Here is a 27931-nt window from a genome sequence, read left to right on the forward strand (position 1 = left end):
TGAACAGTGCAGAAGTGAATTGTCTGTCTGTCTGTCTATCATGCCCATATGCTGTATTTTTCATAGTCATCATTTTTAATGAGTAGTTTGTGATATGAGAAAAACAGAATACAGGTGTATTTCAAATATGTTCATTATCACTTCTGTGACACTGAAAAGAATCATTTTACGATTAGACACTTAAAAATATATCACTCCATCGCACCAATTGTCACATTGGTTTCAATGGCCTCACAGCTTTTGGGACTAATTATGGGACTAATACACAGATGAACTGTAATGTTTAATGGACAAATTTAAAGATTTTTAAACTACCAGCAGGTTTTAAACTCTGTAATACAGCTCTTTGCCTGTAAACAACACTTTAAAATCATTTTGTAGACGCAACCATCACTGGTTCATTTTGAAATCTTGAAATCTTCCACTTGTTAGCGATACTTTCAGTTTACATCTACAGCTCAAAAGGAATTTTTGCATGTTACAGAAATTCATATATGAATATAAGAACTCAAATTCTAATGTGGAAAACGTTTAAGAATTAATTGTAACAGCTGATTGATGAGATCTCAGTGAGGAAATAGTTTCCTTTTCCTCCAGTAAACAATCAGCGAAACCAGAAGTGTGTGTGATTCTTGGTCTCTCTATTCCTGGCAGTGTGACACACACACATACACACACATACACACCCTCCCCTGGGCTCTCTCTCTTCTCTCAGAGGATGAAGGAACGGACGTCCATTTTTAATGAGTGCAACAGCGTTTGAAGTTTGTAATGATTCAAAGGATACAGTTCACTCCTCTCTCTTTCTCACCACACACACACAAACCTCTCTCCTCCTTATCTTCTTCTTCTTCTCTCTCTCTCTCTCTCAAAGACAACTTTCCCCTTTGCAATAAAACCCCTAAACCAGCCAACTCCCCCTCCAGCCTCACAAACACACACCAGCACCCTGCACAAGTACACTATATGGCCAAGAGTATGTGGAACTCTGAACTTCCACCCATGTATGAGAGTTAAAACATGGTAGCAAAGCATATACTGTATGTGAACAGAGTAAAGTAACATGACCAAAGGTATGAGAACACCCATATGTGATTGTGGGCTTTTGGAACCTGGCTGCAGGGATTTGCTCCAATTCAGCCACAAGAACATTAGTAAAGTCAACACGGCTGTTGGGTGATATGGTCTGGCTCACTGTCAGTGCTCCCGTTCATCCCAAAGCTGTTGAATGGGGTTGAGGTCAGGGCTCTGTGCAGGCCAGTCAACGTCTTCCACAGCAAACTGGGAAAACATTTCTTTATGGAGCTGGCTCTGTGTCATGTTGAAACAGTAAAGGGCCAAACACAAACTGTTGACACAAAGGTGGAAGAACACTATTGTCTAAAATATCACTGCATGCCGAAACATTCAGATTTCCCCTCATTGATACAAAGCAACCGAGACCAAACCATGAAAAACAGCCCCAGTCCAGAGGCACACCAAAATATTAGGACAGGGGTGTCCACATACTTTTGGCCATATAGTGTACAAACTTGCCAGACTTGTAAAAGTTCACTATTGAATGTAGGGGGTCAGGCTGGTCAGAAAAACAAAACAACAGAAACGCTCTCTCTTTTTCCTGGCAGTGCTCTCTTCTTTCCAGTCATCCCCTCTCTCTCTCACACACACACACACACACACACACACACAGACACACACAGGGACCAACCTGTTATTAACCCTGCCGCCCTCTAATAGGAAGGTGCTGAAGAGAGAGATGGACACACAGATAGAGATAAAGAGAGAGAGAATGACAGGAGGATGTGGATGATGGGGGCTTGCGAGCTTTAACACTTTGATCTCTCCCTCTCTCTCACACACACACACACACACACACAGACTATTATTATAAAGCACTGTGTGTCCCTTTCCACCCGTAGCCTTGGGATCAGGACACCAAGTTTGCTACCTAAGTGTGTGTGTGTTGCTGTGTGGCTCTTGACAGGCTGGTACAAACTGGCCAGAGTAAGGCCATGTTCAGGCCCGACATTAGCACTTGTTTAGTGTTTCTCCAGCCCCTCCCATCAACTTTACATTGAAATGATGTCGCACACATAAAAATAACTTTTTTAGGCTCAGAGAAAATACTAACCCATGATTTCAACATGCACAATATAACGAGCAACAACTGATCTTGTTTTCCGTTTAAGGTGTCCTGTCAACAGTTTTACAAACGTGTCTTTTATGATGGTGGTCTATGGGTGAAATACTTTTGTTGACTCACAGCAGCATTGAGCTCTATTAACATGTCCATGCCTGAGGCTGGTCTCAGATCCAACGTAGATTACTGTGAACTGTCTGAAAAGTTGTGATTGGACCTTCAAAATAGGGGATTTAATGCCTATTTCTCTGCAATGTTAGCATACAAAATACACAATATATGATGGTAATACACTTCCATGAAATTAATAACCATCATACATAAGAATTCTGGGAAGACACTTGTACTGTGACACTGTAGAGATGGGAAGGAACAGTTTTTATTTTATTTTTTCTTTAAAAAATGAACAGTTATAGTTTGTTTAATTACCATCATTGTCTTTTAAACTGATAACACAAGAGAGAGCTCCTTCTACACACACACACACACACACACACACACACACTGACTGAACACAACGGCATGCAAGCAAGCAGGGTTTTTTTTTCTTTCACATAATAAAAGAGGGGCTTATTTTTGTCTTTGTATGATCCCAACAGGTGGTTGCACTCAAGCACTGTGACTCAGCCATTTTAAATTTGTTGTGCAGAAGCACAAATATTTAAAAGTACATTTTAATGTTGCGTGACAACAGTTTATTTCACTCATTATTAAAATAATAATCCCAGGAAACAATATCTCATTATTGAGATAATGTTGTTTCCTGGGATGATTGTGGGATGACCTAATGTCACAACTTGCTCAAGAAAAAACGGAGGAGAGAATACAGGACTTAACTTTTTTTTACCTAAATAAGAAATAAGAAAAAATAAACTACAAACTCATGTGAAAACATGTATGGAGGGCTGTATGAAACACCATTGTTGTCAGTGACACGAGTGAGTTGAAAATGTGCTGTTGATTTATGGTGCAGCAAAGAAACCAAATGTAACCAAAGAAAAGCCAGAGGGCCAGTGGCTGCTGGCTTAAGTGCTATCAGACCAGGTGAGCTGAGTTTACCTGACGACCTGACTCTGCCCTCGTGCAGGGAGAGCATGTCCACGAGGGTCATCACCATAATGAAGCAATAAAATTTTTATAGTAGCATAATATGTATATGTGTGTTCTATATGTACATATGTGTACGTGCCACTGTTCATAAACATTTACATGCATAGGTGGTTTTACCATACGTCATAGGTAGGCAATTGCTTGGGCCCTCGTCTGCCAAAGCGCCTCATGAATTTGTTTCCTTTTTTAAAATTTAGAAATCATTTTCCCTTTATTGTCACTCCAAACGAATGATAATCTGTAATAGATAAAAATAAACCAGTCTACATGTAAATGCGGGCCTATCCAATGAAATATCTATATTTGACAATATTTATTCTCACCCACATTTCACATTTAATGGACTATTCCACCTTGACCTTCCGGTACCCATGCATGCTGCATTTGTGCCAAATCAAATGACAAAGCAATTCGAGTTACCATCAGAGACACACAGTCACTGTCTTTGTTATAAATAAATAAATTGGGGTCAGGTGGATGGTAAATAATTCGGAATCACATCATCTAATCGTGACTCCAAGGTAGGTTACATTTCATATCAGCTGCCGCCAAGTATAAATATCAGAACACTGGCTAACTGTAGCCTGTGACATTAACATGATAAACTTACATACTGACACTCTCCCACACACACACACACACACACACACACAGGACAGCCTCTCTGAGCCGCTACCTCAGCTACTACACAGGTTCCACACAGAAACTTTTACAAAGGGTCATGAATGTGCTTCTAGCGATGGTCAAAGCTCCAGCGGCCTGTCTGACAGCAGCTGCTAATGGCTGGCTCTTCCTGGTACACTGAGCGGTGGTCTGTCTGTGACACTGTAAGTCACTCTGCTGAAAAGCTATTTGATTCAGAAAACAGCAACGCTATACCACCACGCTACTGAAAAATGTAGTTAAACCCGTAACGCCGTTACTTGTAGCGCCGCTACCGCTCAACCCTGCTTTTAATCTTTTTCTTGCCATATTGCCTTTTTCTACCTGACTGAAGGGCATTTGAAGTTCTTCAGTTACAACAGTTAGAATTCTCATTTGGGTCTGTCCTTTAGTTCTGTGGCTTTGTTAACTGAAAAGAGCTGCCTCCAAATAATTTTTGCTCTCTAGCTATGATTGTGTTAAACAAAATGGAGAAGGGCCTCACTTTGGTCTTTGCCTGGGGCCGCCAAATCACTAAAACCGCCCCTGTTTACATGCACACAAGAGACCTGGTTACTGTAAAACCCCCATATATGCTAGCTAGTCTAATGTCTGGTCATGACACGACCATGGAAATGCTTACTCTTAGTACCAGTAACTAGCAGTTACCAACAAGTAACCATTAAAAAGTCGATTTTGGGGCTGCCAAATGTCCTCACCCATCACAGACACATAGACACAAACACACTGCCTCTGTGGTCCAGTAACCATTTAAAACACTTCCTCTGTAACTGGGTCAATGTGGCGCAGAAATGGTGGGCAGCAGCAAGAGCAGTGTGATGTATAAAACATGTGGTTGGTCTGCAGGGGTCAGTTGGGGACACTAAGATGCTTTCTGCTGAGTCACCTCAGTCATCCTCCACACGTGTGACTGCATGTGTGAGACAGAAACAGATTATTAACAAAGAAGTGTGTGCATGTTTGTAAGGCAGGAAGTATGAAAAACATGACAGGACAAACTGCAGTGTGTGTTCTGAACTGGTGTCTGGTTTGCAACTTCATTCATCCTTTTCACAAATTTGAAACAGGGTTTAAATGTATCTTTGAATTGTTGGTGTAAATCTGGTTCAGGTGTGACAAGTCTAACTACAAGTTTAGACTGAGACCAGGATTTATCTGATCTCATGTGGTCTTGACTGAGATAAAAAGCAGTTAAATAATTATTTATTTTCACACTGAAATAGGGATAAAATAGTAAAATAGTATTTTTTTCCCCCCCTCGAGTGCCACCATTGTTCAGATTTGACAGTACAGAAGGGTTGGATGTAGATCACGTGGACTGGACAGAAAAAAAAAGTGCAATTCCCCTTTTTTCTTTTTTTAATAAATAAATAATAATGTTTATAAATAATTTACTTTTTTATTTATTTATTTATTTATTTTTACAATTTTAGGTGGTGGAACAAGAGAAACAGAAGTATTTTCCCGTAAACCCTTAACTACATTTCAAGACTCTAAGGAATTCCTGAAGTTGGTTTTGCAGTGCACAGACATACTTAGCAATTACAAATAATGTAACTGACTAAAGAGATTGCAATTATTCTTTTTACTTTGATAAACAAATATTCGGGGAAAGACCCTGTGGATATTTTTTCTTGTCCCTTGTCTCATGGGCGATGCTTTCAGTTCATATTTACTTTGCATTACACAAATTGACCTGTTTCAGTCCATGCTGGTTTCATTTTCTCTTTGATATTTGCTGGATATTCGTAATAACCAAATTACAAAACCATCAATGAAAGCAATTTGGTTTGAAATTATTGTAACTATCTATTAAATAGAAAAACGTTATCCTGCATCTGAGCTCAGATTCTTCAGAGAGAAGAAGGACTGTCTGGTAGTTTCCTTTTCTTGTTTGCATTGTCATCTATTGAACTGAGATAACACCAATGCAGGAGTGTGTGTATATGGAAATCTTTAAGTTTTTATGTGCGTGTGTGGGCATGTGCTTTTGTGTATGTGCCTGTATTTGTGTGTGTGTGTTTTTAACAGACAATCCTCCCCAAAAATACCCCCGTATAGGTCGTCTGTGCAAGCAGCTTATTACGACCCATATTTACATTAAATGTTAGGCGGCAACCTCTAGTGGCCGTAGGAATTATGATGGGAGCAAAGGAGGAAGTCAGGTGAGGCGTCAAGGTCCGCGTACGGGGGAGGCCGAGGTGGCTGGATGGGTCAAACACAGGACTTTCACCCAGGACACCACTGTTTGTGTCCCGAGTGAAACCAGAAGTCAACGTTGCCTATTTTAAGTTACGTGGGTGAGTTAAGTTACACCTAACTCATGCACTCATAAGCACTTGCTTATTGCACTTCTGGTTAGACTTAAACTGCATTTCGTTGCCTTGTTCTTGTACATGTGTAATGACAATAAAGTTTAATCTAATCTAAGCCATGTTAGGTGTAAGGTAATGTTTTTTTCTTTTTTTCACGCCTAAAATAACGCCTGTCAAAGCTCTGAACATATAGCCTTGTGGGACTATAGAACATAGAATAGAAACTATTGGTGTCAGATCGATACTCAGTATCAGCAGATACCCTGAGTTAATAATTGGTAGTAAGGTATTGGTAAAATAGAGAGAAAAAGCAAAAGTTGGGTTGGTGCACCCCTAATTGTTGCCATTAGTGTATGAATGTGTATGAACGGGGTGAATGACATGTAGTGTAAAGCGTTTTGAGTGGTCGGAAGATTAGAAAGGCGCTAAACAAGTACAGTCCATTTACCATTTGTCTCAAAATGTGTCTCAGCTGATGTCGTGCGGTGTTACAGCATGTTCTAATCACTCCTTCTGCCTTTTGGTGACATTATGGAAACTCGAAATTAACGTTACCGATGAAAATAAATAAATACATTTAAATTGAATAAAATTGTGTCATCATCATTCCCAAAACATTACACTCATATCTACTAGCTATATGGGCTACTAGCTTTAGTTGCTAATTGAACATATGGCATAAATGGCTGTCGCTGAAAGGTTTCGCGTCACAGCAGATTGTGGAAGGAGACAAAGACCAAAGAAAAAAAAATCATGTCCAACATCTTTATTCTCTTCAGTAAAGACAAAGAGGAAACCATAAGCTGAGCAATCAAAGCTCTTATTGGTGACAGACAGCAACAGGATTTATGGGAAATGTGGTCTTAATTTGGAGAAACATTTGGCTCCCAATCGTCTCCATCATGCTCTCATTTGTTTATAACATTTTTGATGAGGTACAGCAGTCAATTTGATGACATATTGATGTTTGATGTGCAACTTCCACATCTTTAAACTTCAACAGCCTACGTCCACTCTTATCCAATCAAAATCTTCAGCAACTTTGTCCAACACCAAAAAAGGCTGTGACTTCCTGTCACTAGGTTTTGGGAAGCAAAAGTACATTTCGGGGAAGTGGGATGAAGGCAGAGGCGGGTTGCGAATCTGAGTCACCCATCCTGACCAATGACCCTCCTGTGCTGCATCTGAGCAACATGATGACGTACTGCAACACGCTTATGGTAAAACAGCCGCCGGGGACGCCGCTCGGTTTCCGAAAGCATCTTCGGTGGCGTCACTCTGGAACGCAGCTTGGGGGAGATGGAGAGAGTGTTTGAGTGTGTGTGTGTTGTGTGTGGGTGTTGAAGGGTTTGTTTGGTTTTTAGTTTCATTATGATAGAAACTAATCACAACATTTCAGGGGAAACTGACACAAGATCTCCTGAGAGACAAATGATGAACACTAAACGGAGACATGAAAGAAGAAGAATGTTTAATGTGTGTCTGTATTGTACGCGTATAAATGTTGGTGTATGTGTATGTCTGAATATTTGTGTTTGGAAGTACATGTGCATGTATACGTGTTTTTATTTGTAATTGTACAGTAAGTGCATGTGCTGTTTCCTGGTGTCTGTGCTTGTGTTTATACATTTCAAGTGTGTGTGTGTTTGTTTGTGTGAGTGAGAATGTGTGTGGTCGTGGGTGTGTGTGTGTGTGTGTGTGTGCACATAAATCACGAGTATCTTCTCTGAAACGACGCCAGCAGCGCTGTTGCTGTTTACTGTCGACTCTCTGCTGCAGCCTTACAGTCTCAAACTGCGTCCTGATCAGAGAAGTCTTTCTCGAGAGGAAAATTTCAGTCTGATAGTGGCACTAGATAAAAGGTCAGGAGTCACCAATATCTTTAGGATGCATCCTCATGGGACCATGAATACGCGCAATACATTTCATGGCAATCTGTCTGCCAATTGTTGAAAGATCTTACTTTGGACCAAAGTGTTGGACAGACCACCATGGCCATTGATTGCCACCAGCTCTGCTAGTGAGCAAAAACATCTTCCAAAGAAAAAATGGAATGCATTCAGAAAAGATATACCTCCCCTGCACAACCTTTTAAACATGTTATTTTAATAATAGAAAAATGTCTCCTGGATTAAAATACAATTATTGGATACATGTGCCTTCCTGTTTTTCATTTAAGTAGAGTTCATGAGAAAATTAGTGATGTTTTCAAAAAGAACAAAATGGACTGAAAACACAACTTCCTATCACTGCTGCATTAAAAATCCTAAAACAAAAAACAAAACAAAAAACCTCCCCCTATCCCTTCCACAGGAAGAAATGACAAATAATTGAATTAAGGGCAAACCTTGTTAGCTAGGGCAGCAGCTTAAACTTGGTTTGATACAGAAAGGTTTTTGTTCCTTCCAAATAAAATTTAAAAGGCAATACCACCACAACATGAGCAGTGAATAAAATGAAAACATAAGGAACCCTATTTTAATTGTGCAAGTGCAACAACAAGCGCATAATGGTAAGTATGGAAAAAGACGGATTACTGCTGCAATGTCCACATACGGCAAATAAAGTATTGTAAAGGTATAGTTAAGATGATCACTGTCATGGCTGACACTGTTTGTCTGAGACACATGCATCACTGGGAAAAGTGGGAGAGGGCACTCTAAAATTCCAAACCGTGGTGGAGAAGAGAGGGAGTGGTAGGTCTTCCCAGGTCAACATCTTTGATCACTTCAGGCCAGTGTGTCAGCATGAGCAGAAAGAGTAGAATTTCTCTACTGGACTGAAATACCATATCAAGGTATTTCCATGAGTAATTTTTATGTTGATTTACTTCTTATTATAATTGTTAGTGGAAAAAGATCATTAGTGGAATAAAAGGTGACTAGATATAAACATACAGTATGTAGAAAGGATATTAGCTCTAAATGACACAAGTATTACTACCAGCCCTCAAATGGGCTACAGTTTCCTTTAACTTTAAATCGTAGGCGTCCCTTTTCTTCAAAACTGTGGGTTTGTCACTTAACATGTTCGTGTGAACGGGAGGACCTTGTAAGATGAGGTAAAATTTGAAACTTTATCAAAGCCTCTGGGGAAATCGAATAGCGAATAAACAAACTTTAACTCAGCTCGGGCGAGTGGAAGGCAGGCCTATTGTTTCAGTACATGCGTTTGGGGCCGTGGGATATCCCCCCCCTCCTCCAATGGTGGTAGGTGTTGTCCTCCCCCGGTCAGAAAAGTGCTGTGAAACCCCGGCGTCATGATGCTGAGGTAGTGGAACTCGCTGTGTCAACGGGTGACTTGAGAAGTTTCCCTGATAGTAATAATAAGATAGAACAAACAGGAAAGAGAGACGCAGTGTGCAAAAGTGAAAGATGCTGAGTCAAAGGATGGGGGCGCACCGAGTGTTTTTAGTTGGGTGATGAGGTAACGGATCGATACTGCTTTCTCATACGGTGACTTTTAATCTTTGTGGGCTCCTTAATAACATGGAGGTGGAATGTGTTTTTATCACTTCCGTTCTGCCAAATGTCAATTTGTACAGCTGGGTGCTGTACAGATAGTGTTAGCAGAAATCAGTTTCGAATTGTCAAATCTGAATTTGTCATATACCTGTGGCACATCTGACTTTAAAATCAGTGAATATATAAGTGTAATGTTAATGAAGAAAATGTTATTTGTAATTAAAGTTATATTCAGTGGTTATCACAACAAAAGTTGATACAAGGTGGGGCTTTTTTTAGACTTTGCTATCAACCATTACTGCTTTAAGCCCCCTGTCCCTTTACAATGTTCACCATGTAGGAGAACCCATTGTGCTGTTAAGTATTCACAATCCACATTTTGTCATCATAATTGTATATACTATCACTTTCTGTTGTGAATCTGTTCTGTACACATGACATCAATTGATCCCTCCTCTGTTGCTCTTCCTGAGGTTACTTCCATTTTGTCCCTGTTAAAAGAGAAACGAGGGTCTAAGGTCAGAGGGTGTCGTATGCTGTACAGATTGTAATGCCCGCTGAGACAAATTGTGATTTGTGATGTTGGGCTATATAAATAAAATTGACTTGACTTGGAAAGTAGAAGCTTGTTAGCTTAGCTTGCTAACATTAGCACTGATTCCCACTATATGTTGCTTTTCATGCATATTATTTATTTCAACACCTGGAGTCAGTGGCCACTCCTGCAAAGTCAGTGTTGTGTTTGTTCTGTATTACAGCAAAGAGATGGTCTAGGTAGCGTTAGCTGTCTATTCATGATTGATATGGTCCAGTGATGGCAAACAACTGTCAAATCTCGCCGCAACGGGTAGTTCTGTGTCCTCAGTACTGTGCATTACTCTGTGTTTTGATTCAAGTCATTGAGTAACATATTGAATGTTGAGGTCCCAGGTGGGTGGGTAACTGCCTGTTAGGCTGATGAAAGTGAAGTAATAGGACTAGTTTTAGTGCCTGTTTCAGTTTGACTTAAATCTAGTTGTTACAGTTTTATGTGCCCTTATCTCTCCCTTGTGTTTATTTTCTCATTTTTGTCATTAGAACAGCTCTGGCATAACTGACCATATTAGGTTTCATTTGAACCCTTAATCATTTGATCTTTGACCTTCCTACTGTCAGTCACATAATTTTTATGATTTAAGAGTTGAAACTTACAGTTGGGTGTCGGTCCAGATAGGATGCTAAAATTCACATTCTGCTGAGATTGTACAGTTGACTGATGACTGTAGGCTCCAAAATGAGTCATGTTGTCTGTATGTCTCCTGCATGCAGGATAAAAGACAGACCACAGTTACAGCAGCCCATAGGGCACGGGGAGCTGTGTTCCTATTTCCTGCTCCACTCTTAAAGCTTGGCATTGCACGGAAATGGACATAAAGATTCACGACTTTCCACCAGAAAGCCTGGTTTACTGCAGGCTCGGCGGTAAAAGTTGAAATATGTGAATCAATGTTTTTTTGCCTGAGCTGGTTTGTCTACAGTTTGTATAATCTGTCTCTGTCTTGTATTCTATTCTTATACGGCCATTTACTACTCTTATTTGATGGGTTTCATCTCTGACCAAATTATGCCTGGGATGAAAGTAAAACTCCACCCTCGGTGGTTTTCATTTATTTTGGACAATTAGGTCTCTGCTCAGGTTGAAGTTGTGCCGAGCTATAATGGGAAATATGTGAGGTCACCATACTCAACAAACAAATGAGAAAGGTATAATGTCCTGCCTCCGCAGGTGCAACAGGAAAGTGTGGGATATGTCCATCAAGCACAGCCTGTACACACCCACAGAGAGTTGAGAAGAGGTCTAATCAGACAAATTAAGTGAAAACACCTTCATGGGTTAAGGGACTTTATTATCCTAAATCCTTTTCTAAAGCAATTTACAGTTTTACAGACTGCAATCATATGTATCTTTTCAAATACTTACTGATGGCTTATATATTCCTCTTTTTTCCAGCTGAAGGACATTGTTTTTGAAGCTTTCATTTCACCCAATCTTGACTATCGTAAGTCTGTTTTCACCTGTCCTGAAGGATACACCTGTTGGATTCAAGTGTCCCAGAATGCTGCTGCAAAGCTTTTGCCCAAGTCCTCTAAAAGGTCTCATGTAAGTCTCCACTTGTTTGTTAATTTTTTATTTTATTCATTATTTTATGTATTATTCTGTATTTTATATGTTTCTTTTGTTGTTTATTACAAAGTGCTATAAAAAAATAAACCTTACTTACTTCTTTATGTCTAAGAGGGACTTCAAATTTCAGTCCCTGGAAGTATGTCCGCAGACGCTACAGTATCTCTAAAGTTATTTTCATTTGACACATTCAAAAAAGAGAAGTGACAAGAGTAGTTAGGAAGCCTAAGTTAGCTAAATAGCTAAGTTCCTAAGTATTCCTAGGTTATAGCTAATAGGTTTTAAAAAGAAACATGTTAGCTGTAATTAAGTGGTCTGCTCAGTAAAATCTATAAATACCGTTTTAGATGACAGTGGCAGATGTGACTGTCAAATGGATCATAAAATTGATCATTCTATATTGCTCTGCATATAAATTTATATTAGCTCCAACACTACATAAATAGTCATACAAAGATAAGCCTTATTTTTTGCCATTAAGTTTTGCCAGAATGTCTGTGCCCTTCCATTTTCATTATCTAAGATGATTATTATACCAAAACACACACACAAAAAGAAGAATAGAACACACAAAGCCGCAGGGTTTAGATTAGAGCAGTGAACATTTTTATCATAATTTACACTTTTTGACATTTTTGCACATAAATAACTATGTAAACCAGAATGTAAACAGAGACAGTCCTTTCGGGGATTTTCCTCTGGAGTTAAAGCTCTGATCAGAGAAAGAGACGCTTTGGTCGAATATTAGTTAGAGAGAAAGATAATGAAACAGAGGAGAGAGAGATACTGTATAGAGTTCAAGGTGTTGATGTACAACTGCTGCAGAAAATCACAGTTGCTTTAGTGACATTAAGTTGATTCTTAATATCATTATGACCAGTTTCAGTGATATTGTACACAGTGTAAATGGTGCAAGCATCGGCACTGAAGTTATAAAGTAGGAGGAGGGGGCCAGTGCATAAAAGAAGGCCGAGGTGCTTTGGTGTATGCCAGTTCATTAACAAGATGGCGGACGGGTGGGGTTGAAGAAGGGGCCATTGCTTCTCAACCGAAATATTAACAAACAACAAGAACAACAACAAAACATCAAAAAATGAGAGAACACAGCTAAAGAGCGAACACTTCATTATATACACACAGTATATCTTCCTTTCTTCAGCATTTTGATTCCTTGAGTCCTTCTTCCCTTGTTTTGACTTTCCTCTTTTTTGGTGTGTGTTTGAAATTAAAGCCAAGTGAACTTTGGTTTCTAGCATCAAGTGTGAATCCCTAAATCTGAGGATGTTCACTTCCCTGTTGGGTGTTGACAGTGTTGTAGAAAAATAAAACAAAAGGAGGGACGAGGGGTCGACTAGCCAGCCTCCCAAGTCCATTATGTGCTACATGTTGAGCGGGCCGTGCCGCTCCTTTGGACCACATGAAGAGCTGCACTCTAGTTCAGTTTGGTTTCTTCTTCTTCTTATTCTTCTTCAAGTAGCAGAACGCAAATAAATAGAAAGCTCCCACCTCTAGCTGTCCCTTTAAACACACACACAAACACACATACTCATATGGTCACATGCACACTGAGGTAACTGTTGTGAAAAATATACAAAAAAATGCCCTTTTTTGTTTCATTTAAATTAAGTAGGCATCAGAAAAGGACACAGACATACCTTAGGGAAGCTATCAAGCAGGGCTGAAATAAAGCTCTTCTTGCTAAATTAACAAATTTATGTGCCGTACTTTGGCAAGTTCTTCAACCCCTTTTTCACCTGCTATATTGGTTTCTAAATTTAAATAGATAAAACCCTGAAGAGTGGACACCACTGATTCTATAAGTCAGAGGTCTGGGACAGATATAGGCATAGAGAGAGTGACTATCTACAGAGAAATGGCCACAGAGAGAAGAAAAAAAACCATCAACAGAAAAATAGCCTTTTATATTGATTTCACCCCGTCAGTGTAACCATCCCTTCCACTTATTGCTTTTGAAGACAACAAATAAAAATTATAATAAATTAAGGAGGTTATATAACAACTAATTGATCAAAAAACAGACATTTGAAAATGGAGACCAAATAATACAACAACAATAATGATAATAGCATTATATTAATTACATTAAAGGTAAATCCTGGGTAGAAGATTGTCTCTAAGTATAATAAATGCTGAAACTGCTAAGTAGTCATGGGACAGTGTCTCTTGAGCCCTGAGTACGCGAGTCCCTGATAGGTTAAAAAACCTGCTGTAATCATGATGACAACCAGGTAGAGAATTAATTATTTACAGCTGTTGCTCCTGGCAACCAGTCCGCCTTGAGTCGTGCAGTCTTGACTCTATGTCCCTTGGGTTTAAAGGTCACTTAAGCGTGATCCTCTGACTCCTGCTTGATGGTGAGGTTGGCAGGAAGCGGTAGGATGGGGCTGCTGCGCCGCATCTTGATGACTGACGTCTCATTCGGGGAAACGTATGCACCATAACCCGCAGACAGAAGCTCTGTGGTGCCGCCCTTGTGGTGGGGATGTAAGTGGGAGGACTTAATGTCGGTCTCCCTCCACAGCATCCCCAAGACTTGCTTCTCCAACATGGCCTCCACCTCCACCCCTCCCTGAAGCTGCTCCAGCCGCTCAGCATGCTCACTGACATCAAAGCGCTCAATCTCCTCGTTGGCGCGCTGCACCTCCTCCATGGCAGCCTGACTGGAGACAGCTGGGCTGCCAGGGCCAGAGACAGCTGCCAGGCAGTAGCCCTTCAGGTGAAGCCGCAGGCTGCACAGGTGGATGTAGTGGCGTTGGCAGTGGGGGCATTTGTGTGGACGCTCGCGGGAGTGCAGACGCTTGTGCAGCTTGAGGTGGACAAACTGGGTGAACTTGGCTGGGCAGAGTTTGCAGTGGTAGGGCTTCTCCCCTGAGTGGAGGCGCAGGTGAGTTTTCAGGTTGCTGGTGCTGCTGAAGCGCTTGTGACAAACCTAGAAGAGGAGAGACGACAAAGGAAATGATGTCAGCAGCTAGTAGTAACCCACCAATTAACCATCACATCTGGTTATTAACTCATCCGTCTAGGAAATCATCTCACTGAAAGTGCATCATCTTCAGCATGATTTCTCACCTGGCATTCATGTGGCTTCTCCCCAGTGTGGACCAGGAAGTGCTTCTGGAGGTGAGCCAGCTGTGTGAAGCCTTTGTTACAGGTCTGACATTTGAAAGGTCTCTCTCCACTGTGAACACGAAGATGAACCTGCATGACAGAGAAGAGGAAAGAATTTAGTCTGCTTAGGCATATTAAGATATTATCAATTTATTATTATCAAACTAAAAGATTTCTAATTGGTTAAGAAATATTAACTTGATTATCTTGACAGGAGACATAATGAGCATTTTGTGACACTGCAATCCTCACAGTACAAAGGAATGGAATGACAATAAGGCAGTAAATCAAAAAAATTGACATGATGTTGAAAGTCAAACATGGAACAACTCGGCGGCATTTCGAGCCTCACCTTCAGGTTCGACAGCTGTCCAAACGTCTTGCTGCACACGTTGCACTCGTACTTGATTTTGCCATTGTGTTTCTTCAGCGGGTATGGCAGCGCCTTGTAGCCCGCTGAGCCCACACCACGCTTCACCTTGGTCAGGTTGATGGCCTCCTCATCATCATGCTCACTGGCATTGCCCAAGAGGGCTGAGGTAGGCTTGGTGGGCACCCGCTCACTGGAAGGTGCTGTGCCTGCTGTTGGGGAGCCGCTGGAGGGGGCGTGGGCAGGTCTGTGTGGGTGAGGGTACCCGGAGTAAGGGTGGTGAGGTCCTGCTTTGTCCTTCAGAGAGGTGGCAGCTGAGAAGGCACTGGTAGGCCCGGGAAGGAGGAAGTCTCTGTGGGCAGAGATGGACGAGGGATGGACGGGGTCAGGCATCAGGAAGCGCCTCCCTGCTGTGTCGGAGGGCAGGAGAGGCACGTGAGGGGGCAGGAGGCTGCTGTAGAGGGGGTACATTCTGGGAAAGATTCCTCCTACGGTTGGGACACCACCACCAGGCAGAGGGTAGTGATGGGGCAGGAGATAGCGCGAGTAGGGGGCCCCTGGAGGGTAGAAGGATGAGGAGAGGGGGGCAGATGGTGGGGAGTAACTAGGGTAGGAACCCAGTCCGGTGGAGTAGAAAGAAGCTGGGGATGGCGCCAGACCCGAGGGGCTCCCCTGAGGGCTGCTGTCTGGGCTGCTCCTCGCCGATGGGCTGGGTGTGGCTGAAGACTGGTTGCCAGGGGAATGAGTTACAGGGTAACCAAGCTGGACAGGTTTATGGCTAAGGAAGTCTTCAGGGATGTGAGGGTGGGGCCTGAGAGTCGGGTAGAGGGCGCGAGGGTACAGGGGGCGCTCAGGGCTGTCGGCACAGTGCAGGCGGGTGGGAAGTGGCCGACTGGGCTCCCTCTTCATGGTCGAGGAGGAGGAGGTGCTGTTGGTGCCACGCAGAATAGAGAGGACACTGTGTTCCCTCTTGGGCAGGGTTGGGGTCACTGCGATGGGGGACAGGCTAGAGGCTTCGACCAAACGCTCCTCACTGCTCACCTGCTGCTGCTTGACCTCCAAGAGAGACTGCTCTGAAGAGACAGAGAGAGAGAGAAAAGAGGTCAGTGGGAATTCACCTGATCAAGATAGGGTCCCCTTGGTTCCCCCAGGGGCCGATTAATAACTGATTCCAATTTTTGCCATTTAAAGTAGTAATCATGACTTCTATTTAACAACATAAATACTCAAATTCCTTTGAAACTGAGCCTCTCTGCAAAGATAAACCTCTGCAGTTCATGTAGTTCTCTTCAGCAGATATGTGTGTGTGTGTGTGTGTGTGTATGTGTGTGTGTCACAGGATTAAGGAATACCATAAGTAACTCAGTGGGCCAATTAAGGTGACAGATTTGATGAACGAGCGTGAGGGGCCAGGGTGGGGGCAAAAGACAGGAAGTGAGGAGTGACAGCTGCCTTTGGGCATTGTGTGTGTGTGTGTGTGTCTATAAAATCAAGATAAAATCAAAATGGTGGCAAACAGACAGGGCTGATGGAAGGTTTCCTGCTAAAGATATCCTCTGAAAAAGCTTGGCCTCCACCTGCCCTCCACACACACACACACACATACACGCTGTGTGACAAGGTACGCACACAGAGGCGGCTGCAGACAAAGGCCTCTGTCTGATTTGTTGACTCTTCCACTTTTGGAGAACACACACGCACACACTTTTGATCAAGCTCCTACTCTCCTGATTTTCCTGGCAATTCGCTTTTGTTTCCGGGTCAAAGGTTAGATTAGAGAACTTCCTCCTCAGTCACTCACACCTACTGTCTCCTCTGCATGATGAAAGAGTGGATTAGAAGGAAAGCTCACACACACACACACACTCTCTAAGCCCTGGGTAGTCAGCTAGCAGCACATCTCAGCTGTTAAATGACTGCAGATGGGCCCTTAAAGCGCCGCCGTCTATTATCTGTAAGCTCATTTACTGCCCAGTCAACTTCTTACCATGAGGTCGCCCAGAGGGGAGTGTGCGTGCGTGTGTGTGTGTGTGTGTGTGAGAGAGAGATGGAGGTTGTCAAAGTTAATCCTGAGTGCCAGCACTGATGAAATTTGTTTGACTCCCCCTGATTCACCCCTCACTCACACATACAAACAGTCGGTGACCCTTGAATCAGTAGTATAGCGGCGGTGTGTAAACATTGAGGTTATCAGTTAGCCTTCCTCCTCCTCCTCCTCCTCCCTCCTTCCCTTTTCCAGAAAACAAACAGGGCCGCCATCTTGGAGATATCAATCTGTCAACACGGCCCTTCTGCCAGGAAGTTCAAGTAGTCAACAGAGGGGGTGGGAGGTGCGACTCTACCTCTAGCACTCCCTCCTCCACCTTTTTTCTAGTCTTTTCAAGTGGTAAATATATCAGGGCAAATGGCCGACACACTTTCACACACACACACACACACGCACATGCATAGTATGTGTGAGCTAGCATGTGTTTGAGATGAAAAGAGTGGGTGTGAATGTGTTGGCATGTCACGCTTATGCCTGTGTGTGTGTGTGTGAGAGAGAGAGAAGAGAGTGTTTTTGTCGGCAGAGTGTCTTTGAACACAACACACACACACACACACACATGGCTGACAGGTGCTTTCAAGTGCTAACGCTTGAAGAATGCTAAACGATGGCGACAAAAAAGTGAGAGAAGGAGAGGAGAAAGTGAGGAAGTGAGACCACAGTACATGCTCAGTCATTTTGCTCACACACAGATGTCAACACACACGTCTGTTTTTGCTATGACTGCACTGGAAAGAGCCAAAACTGGTGAAAAAACACGATACAGACAACAGTAGACATGTTGTCGCACTCCTCGGGAATAAAAGACAGGATGTCGCTGGGATTGGACCAATAATTCTGGTGCTTCCCTTGGTACAGAGAGTGTAATTTTAAAAAAGACCAGAACATAATAGTGAGATGCATCCTCTTACCAAGTTTTATCAGAGTCTAATGAGAGGTATCTGATATTTGAATTGATTAATGGACCTGAATGTGTCTCCTCTGATGTCAAACAAAACAAAATATGTTGTCATTGAAAACAGTAGTATTCAGATCGAATCAGAGTTTGAACTTGAAAGAAAGTTAAATAACTGGATTGCATTTTTTCAGTTGGTAATACGATTACTAGGATTCATCAGAGTAGCTTCCTCTTCATTTACCTTTTGCCCTTGTAACTGGCTTTCAGTTTAACGTTACAGATAGTGGTTTTCTTGGTTTTACTCAGTTGATGAGATTATTTTTGACTCCGTTTGTAGAGCTAAAACTCCAGTGGGCCACACCATCAGTCAAATGTTATACCCATTTTAGGAACGTATGCTCATCAGACCGAACAAAAAAATGTAAGTAGAGACATTTGAGGCTCTGATTGACAAAAAAAGTGCAAGTAGTGTTTCTGCTGCAGTATTCAAGTCACTGGCAGGTTAACAGGAGCCTGTGGGGCTAAATGACAGAGGAAGCTAATTAAAGACAACACATGTACTGTATATACAACCACACGGGGCAAGCAGGAGGGGCCGAGGGTACCTCCTGCCTCTGTCCCCCAGGTCATGCGCATTTTTCCTTGGGCAGTGGAGTCGCCCAGGCTAGGTCTGCTCTGCCACCTTAATACTGCTATTAGCCTGCAGTCACACCTGGAAACCCCTGAGCTCCCACTCTCTCTCTTTGTTTCCCTCTTAGCTCACTCTCTCTTTGATCAGCTCAACTAAAGTGGAGTGCAGTTAGTCTGCTGTGTCATGAATGTGTATGTAGGGTGAATTTTAGTGCTGTATGCCCAAATTTGTGTCTTTTTGTCTTCCTGCTAAACATATATAAAATCAATTTCAGTCATTTATGATATTAGTTTAAAGGTTTAGGTTTTGGGCTGACATGAGCAGTTAGGGGATTAATATTGTTTTAAAAGGTTAACAAAAGAATAGTGAAACAAAAATATTTAATACTTTATAAAGATTACTACTTGTCACTGTACATATGTGTTTCTCTGTGAGGACAGAGGACTCTGACGCTTACTTTTAGATGTTTTCTCATAAAAAGGTCACTGAAGACACACAGTCATGCAAATGCACACTGTCTCTGCTCCTTTTATTGAGGCTGAGCAAGGTTGTGTGTGTGAGTGTGAGCTTTCATGTTAAAAGCGGGTCTTTAAGTGTGTAAGACTGTGGCATTAGGGGCCATATCCCCCTGCCTGTGTAATTACACTGTCACCGGCACACACACAAACACACACACAAAAATACAACGATGGCACTGACAGAGATGAAAGGTTGTTGGTCTTGTACTCTTGTATATGTGTGTGTGTGTGTGAGATAATGACAGGCTAACGTTCAGAAAGGAAGGAGACACAGCTACACTCAAAAACACTGTTAGGCTTTAAGAGCGGCGACAGGACACAGTCAAGACACACACACCCACACACACACACATCTACATTGTCTATTGATTTAGTTTTTTATGATAGCAACTCAGAGCATCATACATTTTGTAAAAATAGCCTGTTCTTAAACAATAAAAGTCAGCTTATTGCTGTTCAACGTGGTAAAAATATTGACCTCTGAAGCCAAATAACTAATTTATTTTCCATTAATATCTTCTTAAAAAAGCCAGGTTCATATTTCTTCCAGTAAATGTCCTTATTACTCCTCATCAACCTCATTGCTCATTAAAAGATAAAAAAAAAAACGTACTGAGTTTCTGCATCATCAGCTCTCCGGATGGCGGGTAGTGGAGGCGTCGGGCGAAGTCGTGGCAGTACCAGACGAGCAGCTCAGCACCGGCCAGAACTGGCTTTACTGTGTAGAAGTAAATCTCCATGCCATTTTGACACGCTGCTAAGTTCTGCTCTGCTGCCGAGTGGGCCGGGTTCACGTACCGCATCCAGTTAGAGCGAGTCTCATCCAGGCCGTCGACGAAGTGATGGAACTCCCTGTCCACGTAGATCTGGAGTGAGAAAGAAAGAAATGTTAGTAAGATTTTAGTAAGATAATGATTTCTTTTGTTTAAATGTCAGAAATGAACCCCTGTTTGTGATAAGAACGAACGGGATAGAAGTTTTAACAAAACTAAATCAGTTAATTCAGTTGGAATAAAAGTAATAAAAGTATTTTTTGTAAAAAATAATCACTTTTCTGACAAACTTACTTACAGTCTAAGTGAGTTACCAACCACAACAGTAACTAAATAATGGGGAAAGTAAGTACATAAATACATCAGTATACTTCAACTAACTGAGTGACTAAATCAGTATGTAAATGAGTAAGTAGCTAGGTAAGTACTTACAAGGTAAGTAACTGATAAGAAAAGCAAGTAAATGAGTTACAGATAAAAAAAAGCTGACTGACTAAATAACTACAGTAAATAACAAAAAAGTCAGTAAGTAAATAAATAACTTACCAAGTAAAAAGTAATAAATAACAAACTAAGTGTAACTATAAGTTTTAATATAAATCACACTACATCCAACCATCTCTTCTCTTATCCCTCTCTCCGTCCCTCCATCCTTTCATTCCTCACCATGTCCCTCTCTTCACCTTCATCTCCTTCAGACAGCGTTGAGGAGGAGGAAATCTTCTTTTATATTGAAAACAGAAAGGAAGGGCCAACTCATTTTTTATCTCTCCTCCCCCTCTCCCTGCCTCTCTCTTTCACTCTCTCTCTCTATCCGTCTCTCGTCTCAGTGTATGTCTGTGTGTGTGTGTGTGTGTGCGTGAGAAAGTGAGATATGAGCATGAATGGAACACCTTTCTGATTTTGTGTCTGCTTGTGGTTTGGAGCATAGTGAGTCTCTCTTTTCATGCAAGTCAAACACACACACACACACACACACACACACACACACACACACACACACACACACGCACACACACACACACACACACACTGTGTAGGCGTTGGTCAGGTAGGTGGTTTGTGAGCGTATGTACTCTCACTGTCAGTTACCGGTAGTGATGGAGTGTATTCTGTCGTGTGTGTGTACTTACAGGAACCACAGTGTGACATGCTATTTGTGTGAAGGTGACATCACATCCCCATCTCACATACACAGAAAAACAGCGAGCCCAGTTTCCTGTTCCACTGACTGACTTTAGATGTGTGTGACGTCACAGGAAGGGGTCCCTCCGGGTTCTGAGGAAGTATGTGTTTCTGTAGGTGTGCGTGTGCGTGTGTACTCACCCTCCAGAAGTACTTGCGGTTGGCGTCTTTGGGGACGCTGTCAGCTGTGTAGATCTCCCCAACCAGGGGACCGAAGCAAGTTCCTTTGGGGATGTACTCCCTGCTGCACACGCCGACCACCTGCACGAGGACACGCACACACACACAGGTTAGACAAAAGATCGAAGAGGTCTTTGAAGTGGATTGTGTGTGATGTTGTTTATGAAGTATGAAGATCTTTACATGCTAAATTTTCACATCTTAACAGGAAATAATCCAGTCCAGTCTTAAACCACTAAAATCACGTTTACACATTCATTTGTAACATCTAAATGCCTTTAAAACTAATTTGTTTGTTCTTTTGATGTGCTTTTACAGTGATTCACATCCTTGTAGCACAGTATTACACAGTGCAAGTGGCATGGAAGCATCAATCACCATTAGCGTGATTACACAGCAAAATTCAAAGTATTAACTGGCTTTTAACATCTTAAAATGCCAGATTGTAGCTTGTTAAGATGCAAGAATTTTGCATGTGATAACACACGAGAAACAAGGCGTTTTTGACCACACGGTTTGCCGTTGATTGCCGTGTGTGTGTTTTCATGCTGTTGTGCACATCCATCAGTGATATGTGTCATTAAGTCTAATTAAGTCTTACTGTATATACAAATACAGACTCACAGACACACACTATCAACCAGTTGTCAACACAGATGATGATTAATGAACCAACTTCATGCTTCAGTTCATTTGGAGTGTGTGCGTGTATATTTGTGTGTGTGTGTGTGTGTGTGTGTGTGTGTGTGTGTGCGTGCGGCTGGAGAAAAACTGTAAAATCTCTTCTTTCATATCTCTTTCTCTCTCTCGTCACACCTCCACTCTTTGCCACATCAAACCAGTGCTGCCACTACAGACGCTTCGCGGGGGAAACATCCAGATACTCAAAAGAAGAAAAAAAAAAAACCTTTTGTTTCTCCGTTTTTTTCCCTCGCCTGATTCAATCAAAGAACAAAAAATGGGAGGAGGAAGAAGAAGAGTAAGAAGAGAAAATAGAGGGATTATGTGGGAGACTAGATGTCAGACTCCAGCCGAGAATGGTAGAGAAACGCACACACACACACACACACACACACACACACACACACACACATTTCCTTCATGCATAACCCACACAAACAGACGTCTTTCCCAAACCCCTGGTGACATGGGAAATCCCCCCTTCCCCTTTTCCCTCTTTAGGACCAGACATGAGTGTGTTATTGTGTGTGCACATGAGTGTGTGTAAGAGGTTTTTTTTTTACTTATTAACAGACTTTTACAATGCTCTCTCTCTTTCTTTGACCCAAAACTTAATCTTCTTTGATCACAGCGACAAACTCCCATCCTCAGCCTTTCCTTTCTTCCTCTCTTGGTCCAGATATTAGCTGATAGCCTATCAGCTCATAAACAAAACACATTTCTCTCTCTGGCTCTTTCCTCAGTTTCCGTTGATAAGCCCCTAATGACAGAATGTATGCGATCACGTTGCTAGTTTGCTGACAAACTCACAAAGTGTCAAAATTGCCAAAGTCAATATCTCACTGTTATCAAATATCAGTTTCAACCTTTGATGCTTTGACATTTGCACTTTTTCACCTCCAGTTCGATCAGCGACTAAAACTAACTAAAACCGTTTGGTTTTGTCAAAAAGTCACAAGGTCGCTTTTGATTTTGTTAGTTGAGAAAGATTTACAGGAAGGGAAATGTGTCGTGCAAAGCAGGGGGTTTTTTTCTGCCCAAAAACAAAAAATATCAAAATATATAACTGCAGATTTGACACCATTGAGTCAACTGATTTTACCAGCAAAAGTTGTCTATTTAGCCTCAAACTCTGTTGAGAAACAGAATCTTTCAGGAGATTCAACACACCCTGATTCATATACAGCTTAATTTTTAAAGAACATAATCCTTACAGGCCACTGCAGATTTGACATGTGAAACATCTGAGGGCACAAAGTTCACATTATAACGTCATTAAATGTCACTGAGTAGCTTTAAAATCAGCAGACAGAAGCCGTTTGATGTGTTGTGTTTATTCAAATGCTTAATTGTGCCCCCTGCCAGCAGGGACAGGTACTGCAGCTAGTTTAATGACAGGAATGAAATTAAGCCTTTGAGATTTGAAAACACACACACACACACACACACACACACACACACAATTGGGATAAGGCCATCATAATTTTCTCAGATCATGAATGAGTTTCCATGGATTCATAAGAGCTGATGAAGTCACAGTGTAAACAAGCAACTACAGTTATGGTGTGTGTGCGTTAATTCTGCTTCAGGCGTTTCACACACCCACTCACATGCACAGATTCCTCTCTGTAATGTGTGTGTGAAGTTTTACGACGAGACACGACCCCCTCTTCATTACATGACCCACATCTGACTCATGTGTGTGCAGATGGCTTTCTCGGCCTGAGTGTGTGAAAAATTGAGACTGGAGAGAAAGTTAGCATGTCTGCCAGTGTGTGTGTGTGTGTGTGTGTGTGTGTGTGTGTGTGTGTGTGTTTGAGTCTGACCTCCTTGCTGTCAGCTGAGTGTTTGAAGACCAGGTTTCGGGGCAGCGACGCCTTAGCTCTGGTTGTTGATGTCATCATGGCGTCACTGTCTGGCCCCGCCTCCCACGGCGTGTCTTTGACGATGTATGTGCACTTCTCCTCGAACTCTGCCTCTGTCCATCTGGTCATGTCTGCCTCCTCCACGTCCATCTCTATGTCGATGTCTGTGTCTGCCATCGTCTCGGCTCCGTCTGAGCTGGCGGTGGAGGCGATGGAGGCCATCTTGGCTTCGTGGTGCATGTCGTCCTGCTCCATGGTGTGCGCCCCCTCACTGGTCAACATGGCCGAGCTTTGAGAGGTCGCCTGGTTGGCATAGAAAGAGGGGGAGAAAAAGAGAGAGATTTATTTTTAATCTCCATTATTTAAGCATTTCCACCAATGAAAACTCAAAAAAGTACAACACTGTTGAACTTCAGAAAGAAAGACTTAATGGAAAGAATGAAAGGAAGAAAAAAGAAAGAAGCATGGAGGAAAGGAGGGAGAGCTGAGGGAAGAAGACAAATAAAAGAAGAAAACCTGAGGAGAAAGAAAGAAAGAAAAGGTGGAGGCTCAAAAATGGAAAGAAACATGAGATGCAAAGAAAGAAAAATTTAAAAAGAAGGTAAAGATGAGAGGAGAAAGGGGAAAATAGAAGGAGAAAATAAAGAAAGAGAAAGAAATAAAGTAAGAAAAAGATGAAAGCAGAGAGAAAGGTGGAGGACTGAACGGAAAAATGATAACTTAAGTAAGAAAAAAGATATGGGAGGAAAAGACAAGAGAGAGAAAAGGATTAGGACAAAAAGTGATAAAAACAGACAGAGAGATGAAGGGATATAGAGGGAGAGAAAGAAGAGAGGAAGAGCTGTGATTATTATGTGGGGTGACTCAATGGGGGGGATCTGACTAATGCTGCTGTCACACACACACACACACACACACACACACACACACACACACACACACACACACACACACACACGCACACGCACAAACAGATGGGAAACAGTTTGTCTTGTCAACTATTTACAGAAAACATGAAATAATTAGGGAATAAAACCTGCATTCATTCATGACTAGTAATAATCAGATGACTTTAATATGATAATGATAATATTATAATGTGGGTATTATTTACCAAAACATATCCAAACCCAGCAACATAAAATGTTTTACTCTTAATGTTATTCATTTGTTTGATTTTGTTAAACACCTCAGATGAACCTTCTCTGCTCATTTTTATTCTCAGATGTAATAAGAAATAATAATAATTTATGTTTCCAATCTCCATAATTAATTTAACTGAGTGATTTCGTATCTTGAGAAATCTCTTTTCGGTCTATAAAAACTACAAGGTAAAATTTTAAATGAGTCAGGCTGAGATAGGAGACTTTGATCAAAGGGGAATAAAGAGGAACTGATAGAGGAACTCAACAAGTGTCTCATATAGACAGACACAATCAATTGATGCTCTTTCCAATTATGTAAATCCTTAATTATATTAACAATTTAGTTTCCAACTGATGTATTTCATAAAATCAAATCAAACAAACGCTGACACTTTTATACATCAGCTGATACAAATACTGAACAATGAATGTCAGCAATATTTTCCATCAAATCCACAGTTTCTGTAAATGAACAATTATGAAAAAAGAGACAAAGTGTTAATTTAACATTAAGTCAGAGTCTGTTTATCAGCAGGTTTTAGACTCTTTGTGTCCTCTTTCTCTCTCTGAAGCAAATGGACTTTTCATATTTCCTTTGCAGTCTTTCTGCTCTGTTCTCTGTGACTTGGGCAGTTATCAGTTTCTACATATCAGAGACATTTTGAGTATGCTTAACAATGTGGTGGATTTACTCCTCTGTATCCTCCCTCTGTGTCCCCCCTCCTCCCTGTCTCTTCCTGGGCTTGAAGACAGAGGAAGGAAACACTGTCTGTGTCTGAATGAAGCTAAAATTGGAAGCAGAGTGGCACTGCAGCGGAACTGGCAAACCATCCCGACTCCCAGCGTGTGTGTGCATGTATGTGTGTTGGTAATGGATGGGAGAGAGGGGGGGGGCATTGAGGAAGGGAGCGCCATAACTTTTCCATTTGGGGGGCCACAGCAGCACAAACAAAACTTCAAACGCGATCCCACCCAAGTCACACACACAGGCAGATACCCACACAGGGACAAACATGCTGCTCGTCCCACGCAGACGAGCGGAAAGCAACAGATCTGCAGTGACCACATTCAGCTCTGTGAATTCTTCTGGAGCCGCAAGAAAGACAATTATTTCACATCCAACTGGCTCCAGTCACAACTTTTTCTCCAAGCAAGAAATGACACAAAGAGATGAACTCAAATCACTGGTTACTGACGAGGAGTGATTCTAAAAACACAAACTGACATTTTCACATTGTGATCCCTTTCAGGAGCCACACACTGGCAAAAACACTGGTTAATAAGTCAAGAGCCTCATCATCTCTTCTTATTAACAGTAATTTTAATGTTTTTTGAGCTCTTGCAAATCACACAACTGACCTTCTTGTTCTAAACTAGTGAGGAAAGGCTCTTAAAATGATTAGAATACTTCCCAAACCTGAAAACCTGAATCATTAAGAAAAAAGTCGATCTTCTTTGTTTCAAATGCAGTCTGCATCCTCACTTTAACAGTAAAGCCCATCAAACTGGAGCAAAGCAAATCATTCAAATTACATTCTAATCCCACAAAATCCATTGTTTGAATTGTAAAACTATGAAATTTCCAGCAAGAAAATGTCTTGCACTTTTTCCCACAGAGAACAGACCAGCAGAACAGAACAACAGTTTCTGCTCCATTTGCCATTTAAATGAAGCACATTTAAAAAACTGATCACATATGAAAATGTTTCTTAATATTTCAGCTCTCAGCAGAAGTCAGAATCCTCTTTGCATAACAGCTGCAACATCGAAAACTAATAGTGAAACCAAAAACCAAGAAACAATTCACCTCTTGCACATTTAGACCAACTGAAAATACAAAACCTGAGTCTGCACACAGTCAGAAGAATTTGAAAAGGTGCTATTTAATAAGACAAGTCAGGATGAGTCCAGCTGTCTTCATTACAAACCAAATGTAAACTCCTTAAACTCTGCAACAAAACAATCCCAAACCGAGGTGCTGAAAAACACCTTTAACCTCCAAGCAGCAGTTAAAACAATATCAACTAAATAAAAAAAAACTGCTAAAAACACCAGCAGCACTTCATCAGCAGCATTAAGATAAGAAATAAATCGGATCCAGTCAGAAATAAAAACCTCTTTGAATTTCTAGTCAGAAACAAGCACCAAAAAGCCAAACAATTGAAAACAACCTCAAAAGTAGATAGTAGTGAATTCAAGATGCAAAAAATGTCTTAATTTTTAGAATTTTACTTACTGTTTTAGTCTGTTCTCACAATCCAGAAATTGTTAAACAAAAAGTCAAAATCAAACACAAACGGCGCTCAGATCTATTTTTAAAAATACATTCTTCTTGGTTTTTAATTTTGGTAAAAATGTTAAAAGTTCGAGCTGCTCCGTACTCACCGTGTAACTTTGGTCCCATCCACACATAGGGACGACCGTCAGATCCTCTGTGTATGTGTTTCTGAGGATAGAGTGTGTGTGTAGGACAGGTGCAGTTCTCCCCCTCTGTCCGTCCTGCTCCGAGCGCTGATACTCCACGCTGGTGAGAGTGTGTGTGTGTGAGTGTATGATCCACTCGGTTTCTTGTGTTCAAATGTCTGACAAAATCAACATCCCTCTGACTAAGTTGGAAAGAGGGCCGCCTCTCTCTATCTCTCTCTGTCCAAGC

General features: G+C 41.6%; 1 protein-coding gene across 1 annotated transcript; it reads right to left on the reverse strand.

Moving 5' to 3' along the window:
- Nucleotides 1–12439: 12439 nt before the first annotated feature.
- On the reverse strand, nt 12440–27886 carry prdm1a (PR domain containing 1a, with ZNF domain). Its single transcript, XM_044209477.1, has 7 exons — nt 27664–27886; nt 24095–24436; nt 21549–21668; nt 20063–20315; nt 15338–16428; nt 14947–15075; nt 12440–14806 (listed from the first exon to the last, which is right to left on the reverse strand). The coding sequence occupies exons 1-7, from the start codon at nt 27688–27690 to the stop codon at nt 14201–14203; spliced, it is 2568 nt and encodes an 855-aa protein (XP_044065412.1). The 5' UTR covers nt 27691–27886; the 3' UTR covers nt 12440–14200.
- Between the last annotated feature and the right edge of the window lie 45 nt (nt 27887–27931).

The sequence above is a fragment of the Siniperca chuatsi genome, linkage group LG9, assembly GCF_020085105.1.
Source record: "Siniperca chuatsi isolate FFG_IHB_CAS linkage group LG9, ASM2008510v1, whole genome shotgun sequence".
Classification (NCBI taxonomy): Eukaryota; Metazoa; Chordata; class Actinopteri; order Centrarchiformes; family Sinipercidae; genus Siniperca; species Siniperca chuatsi.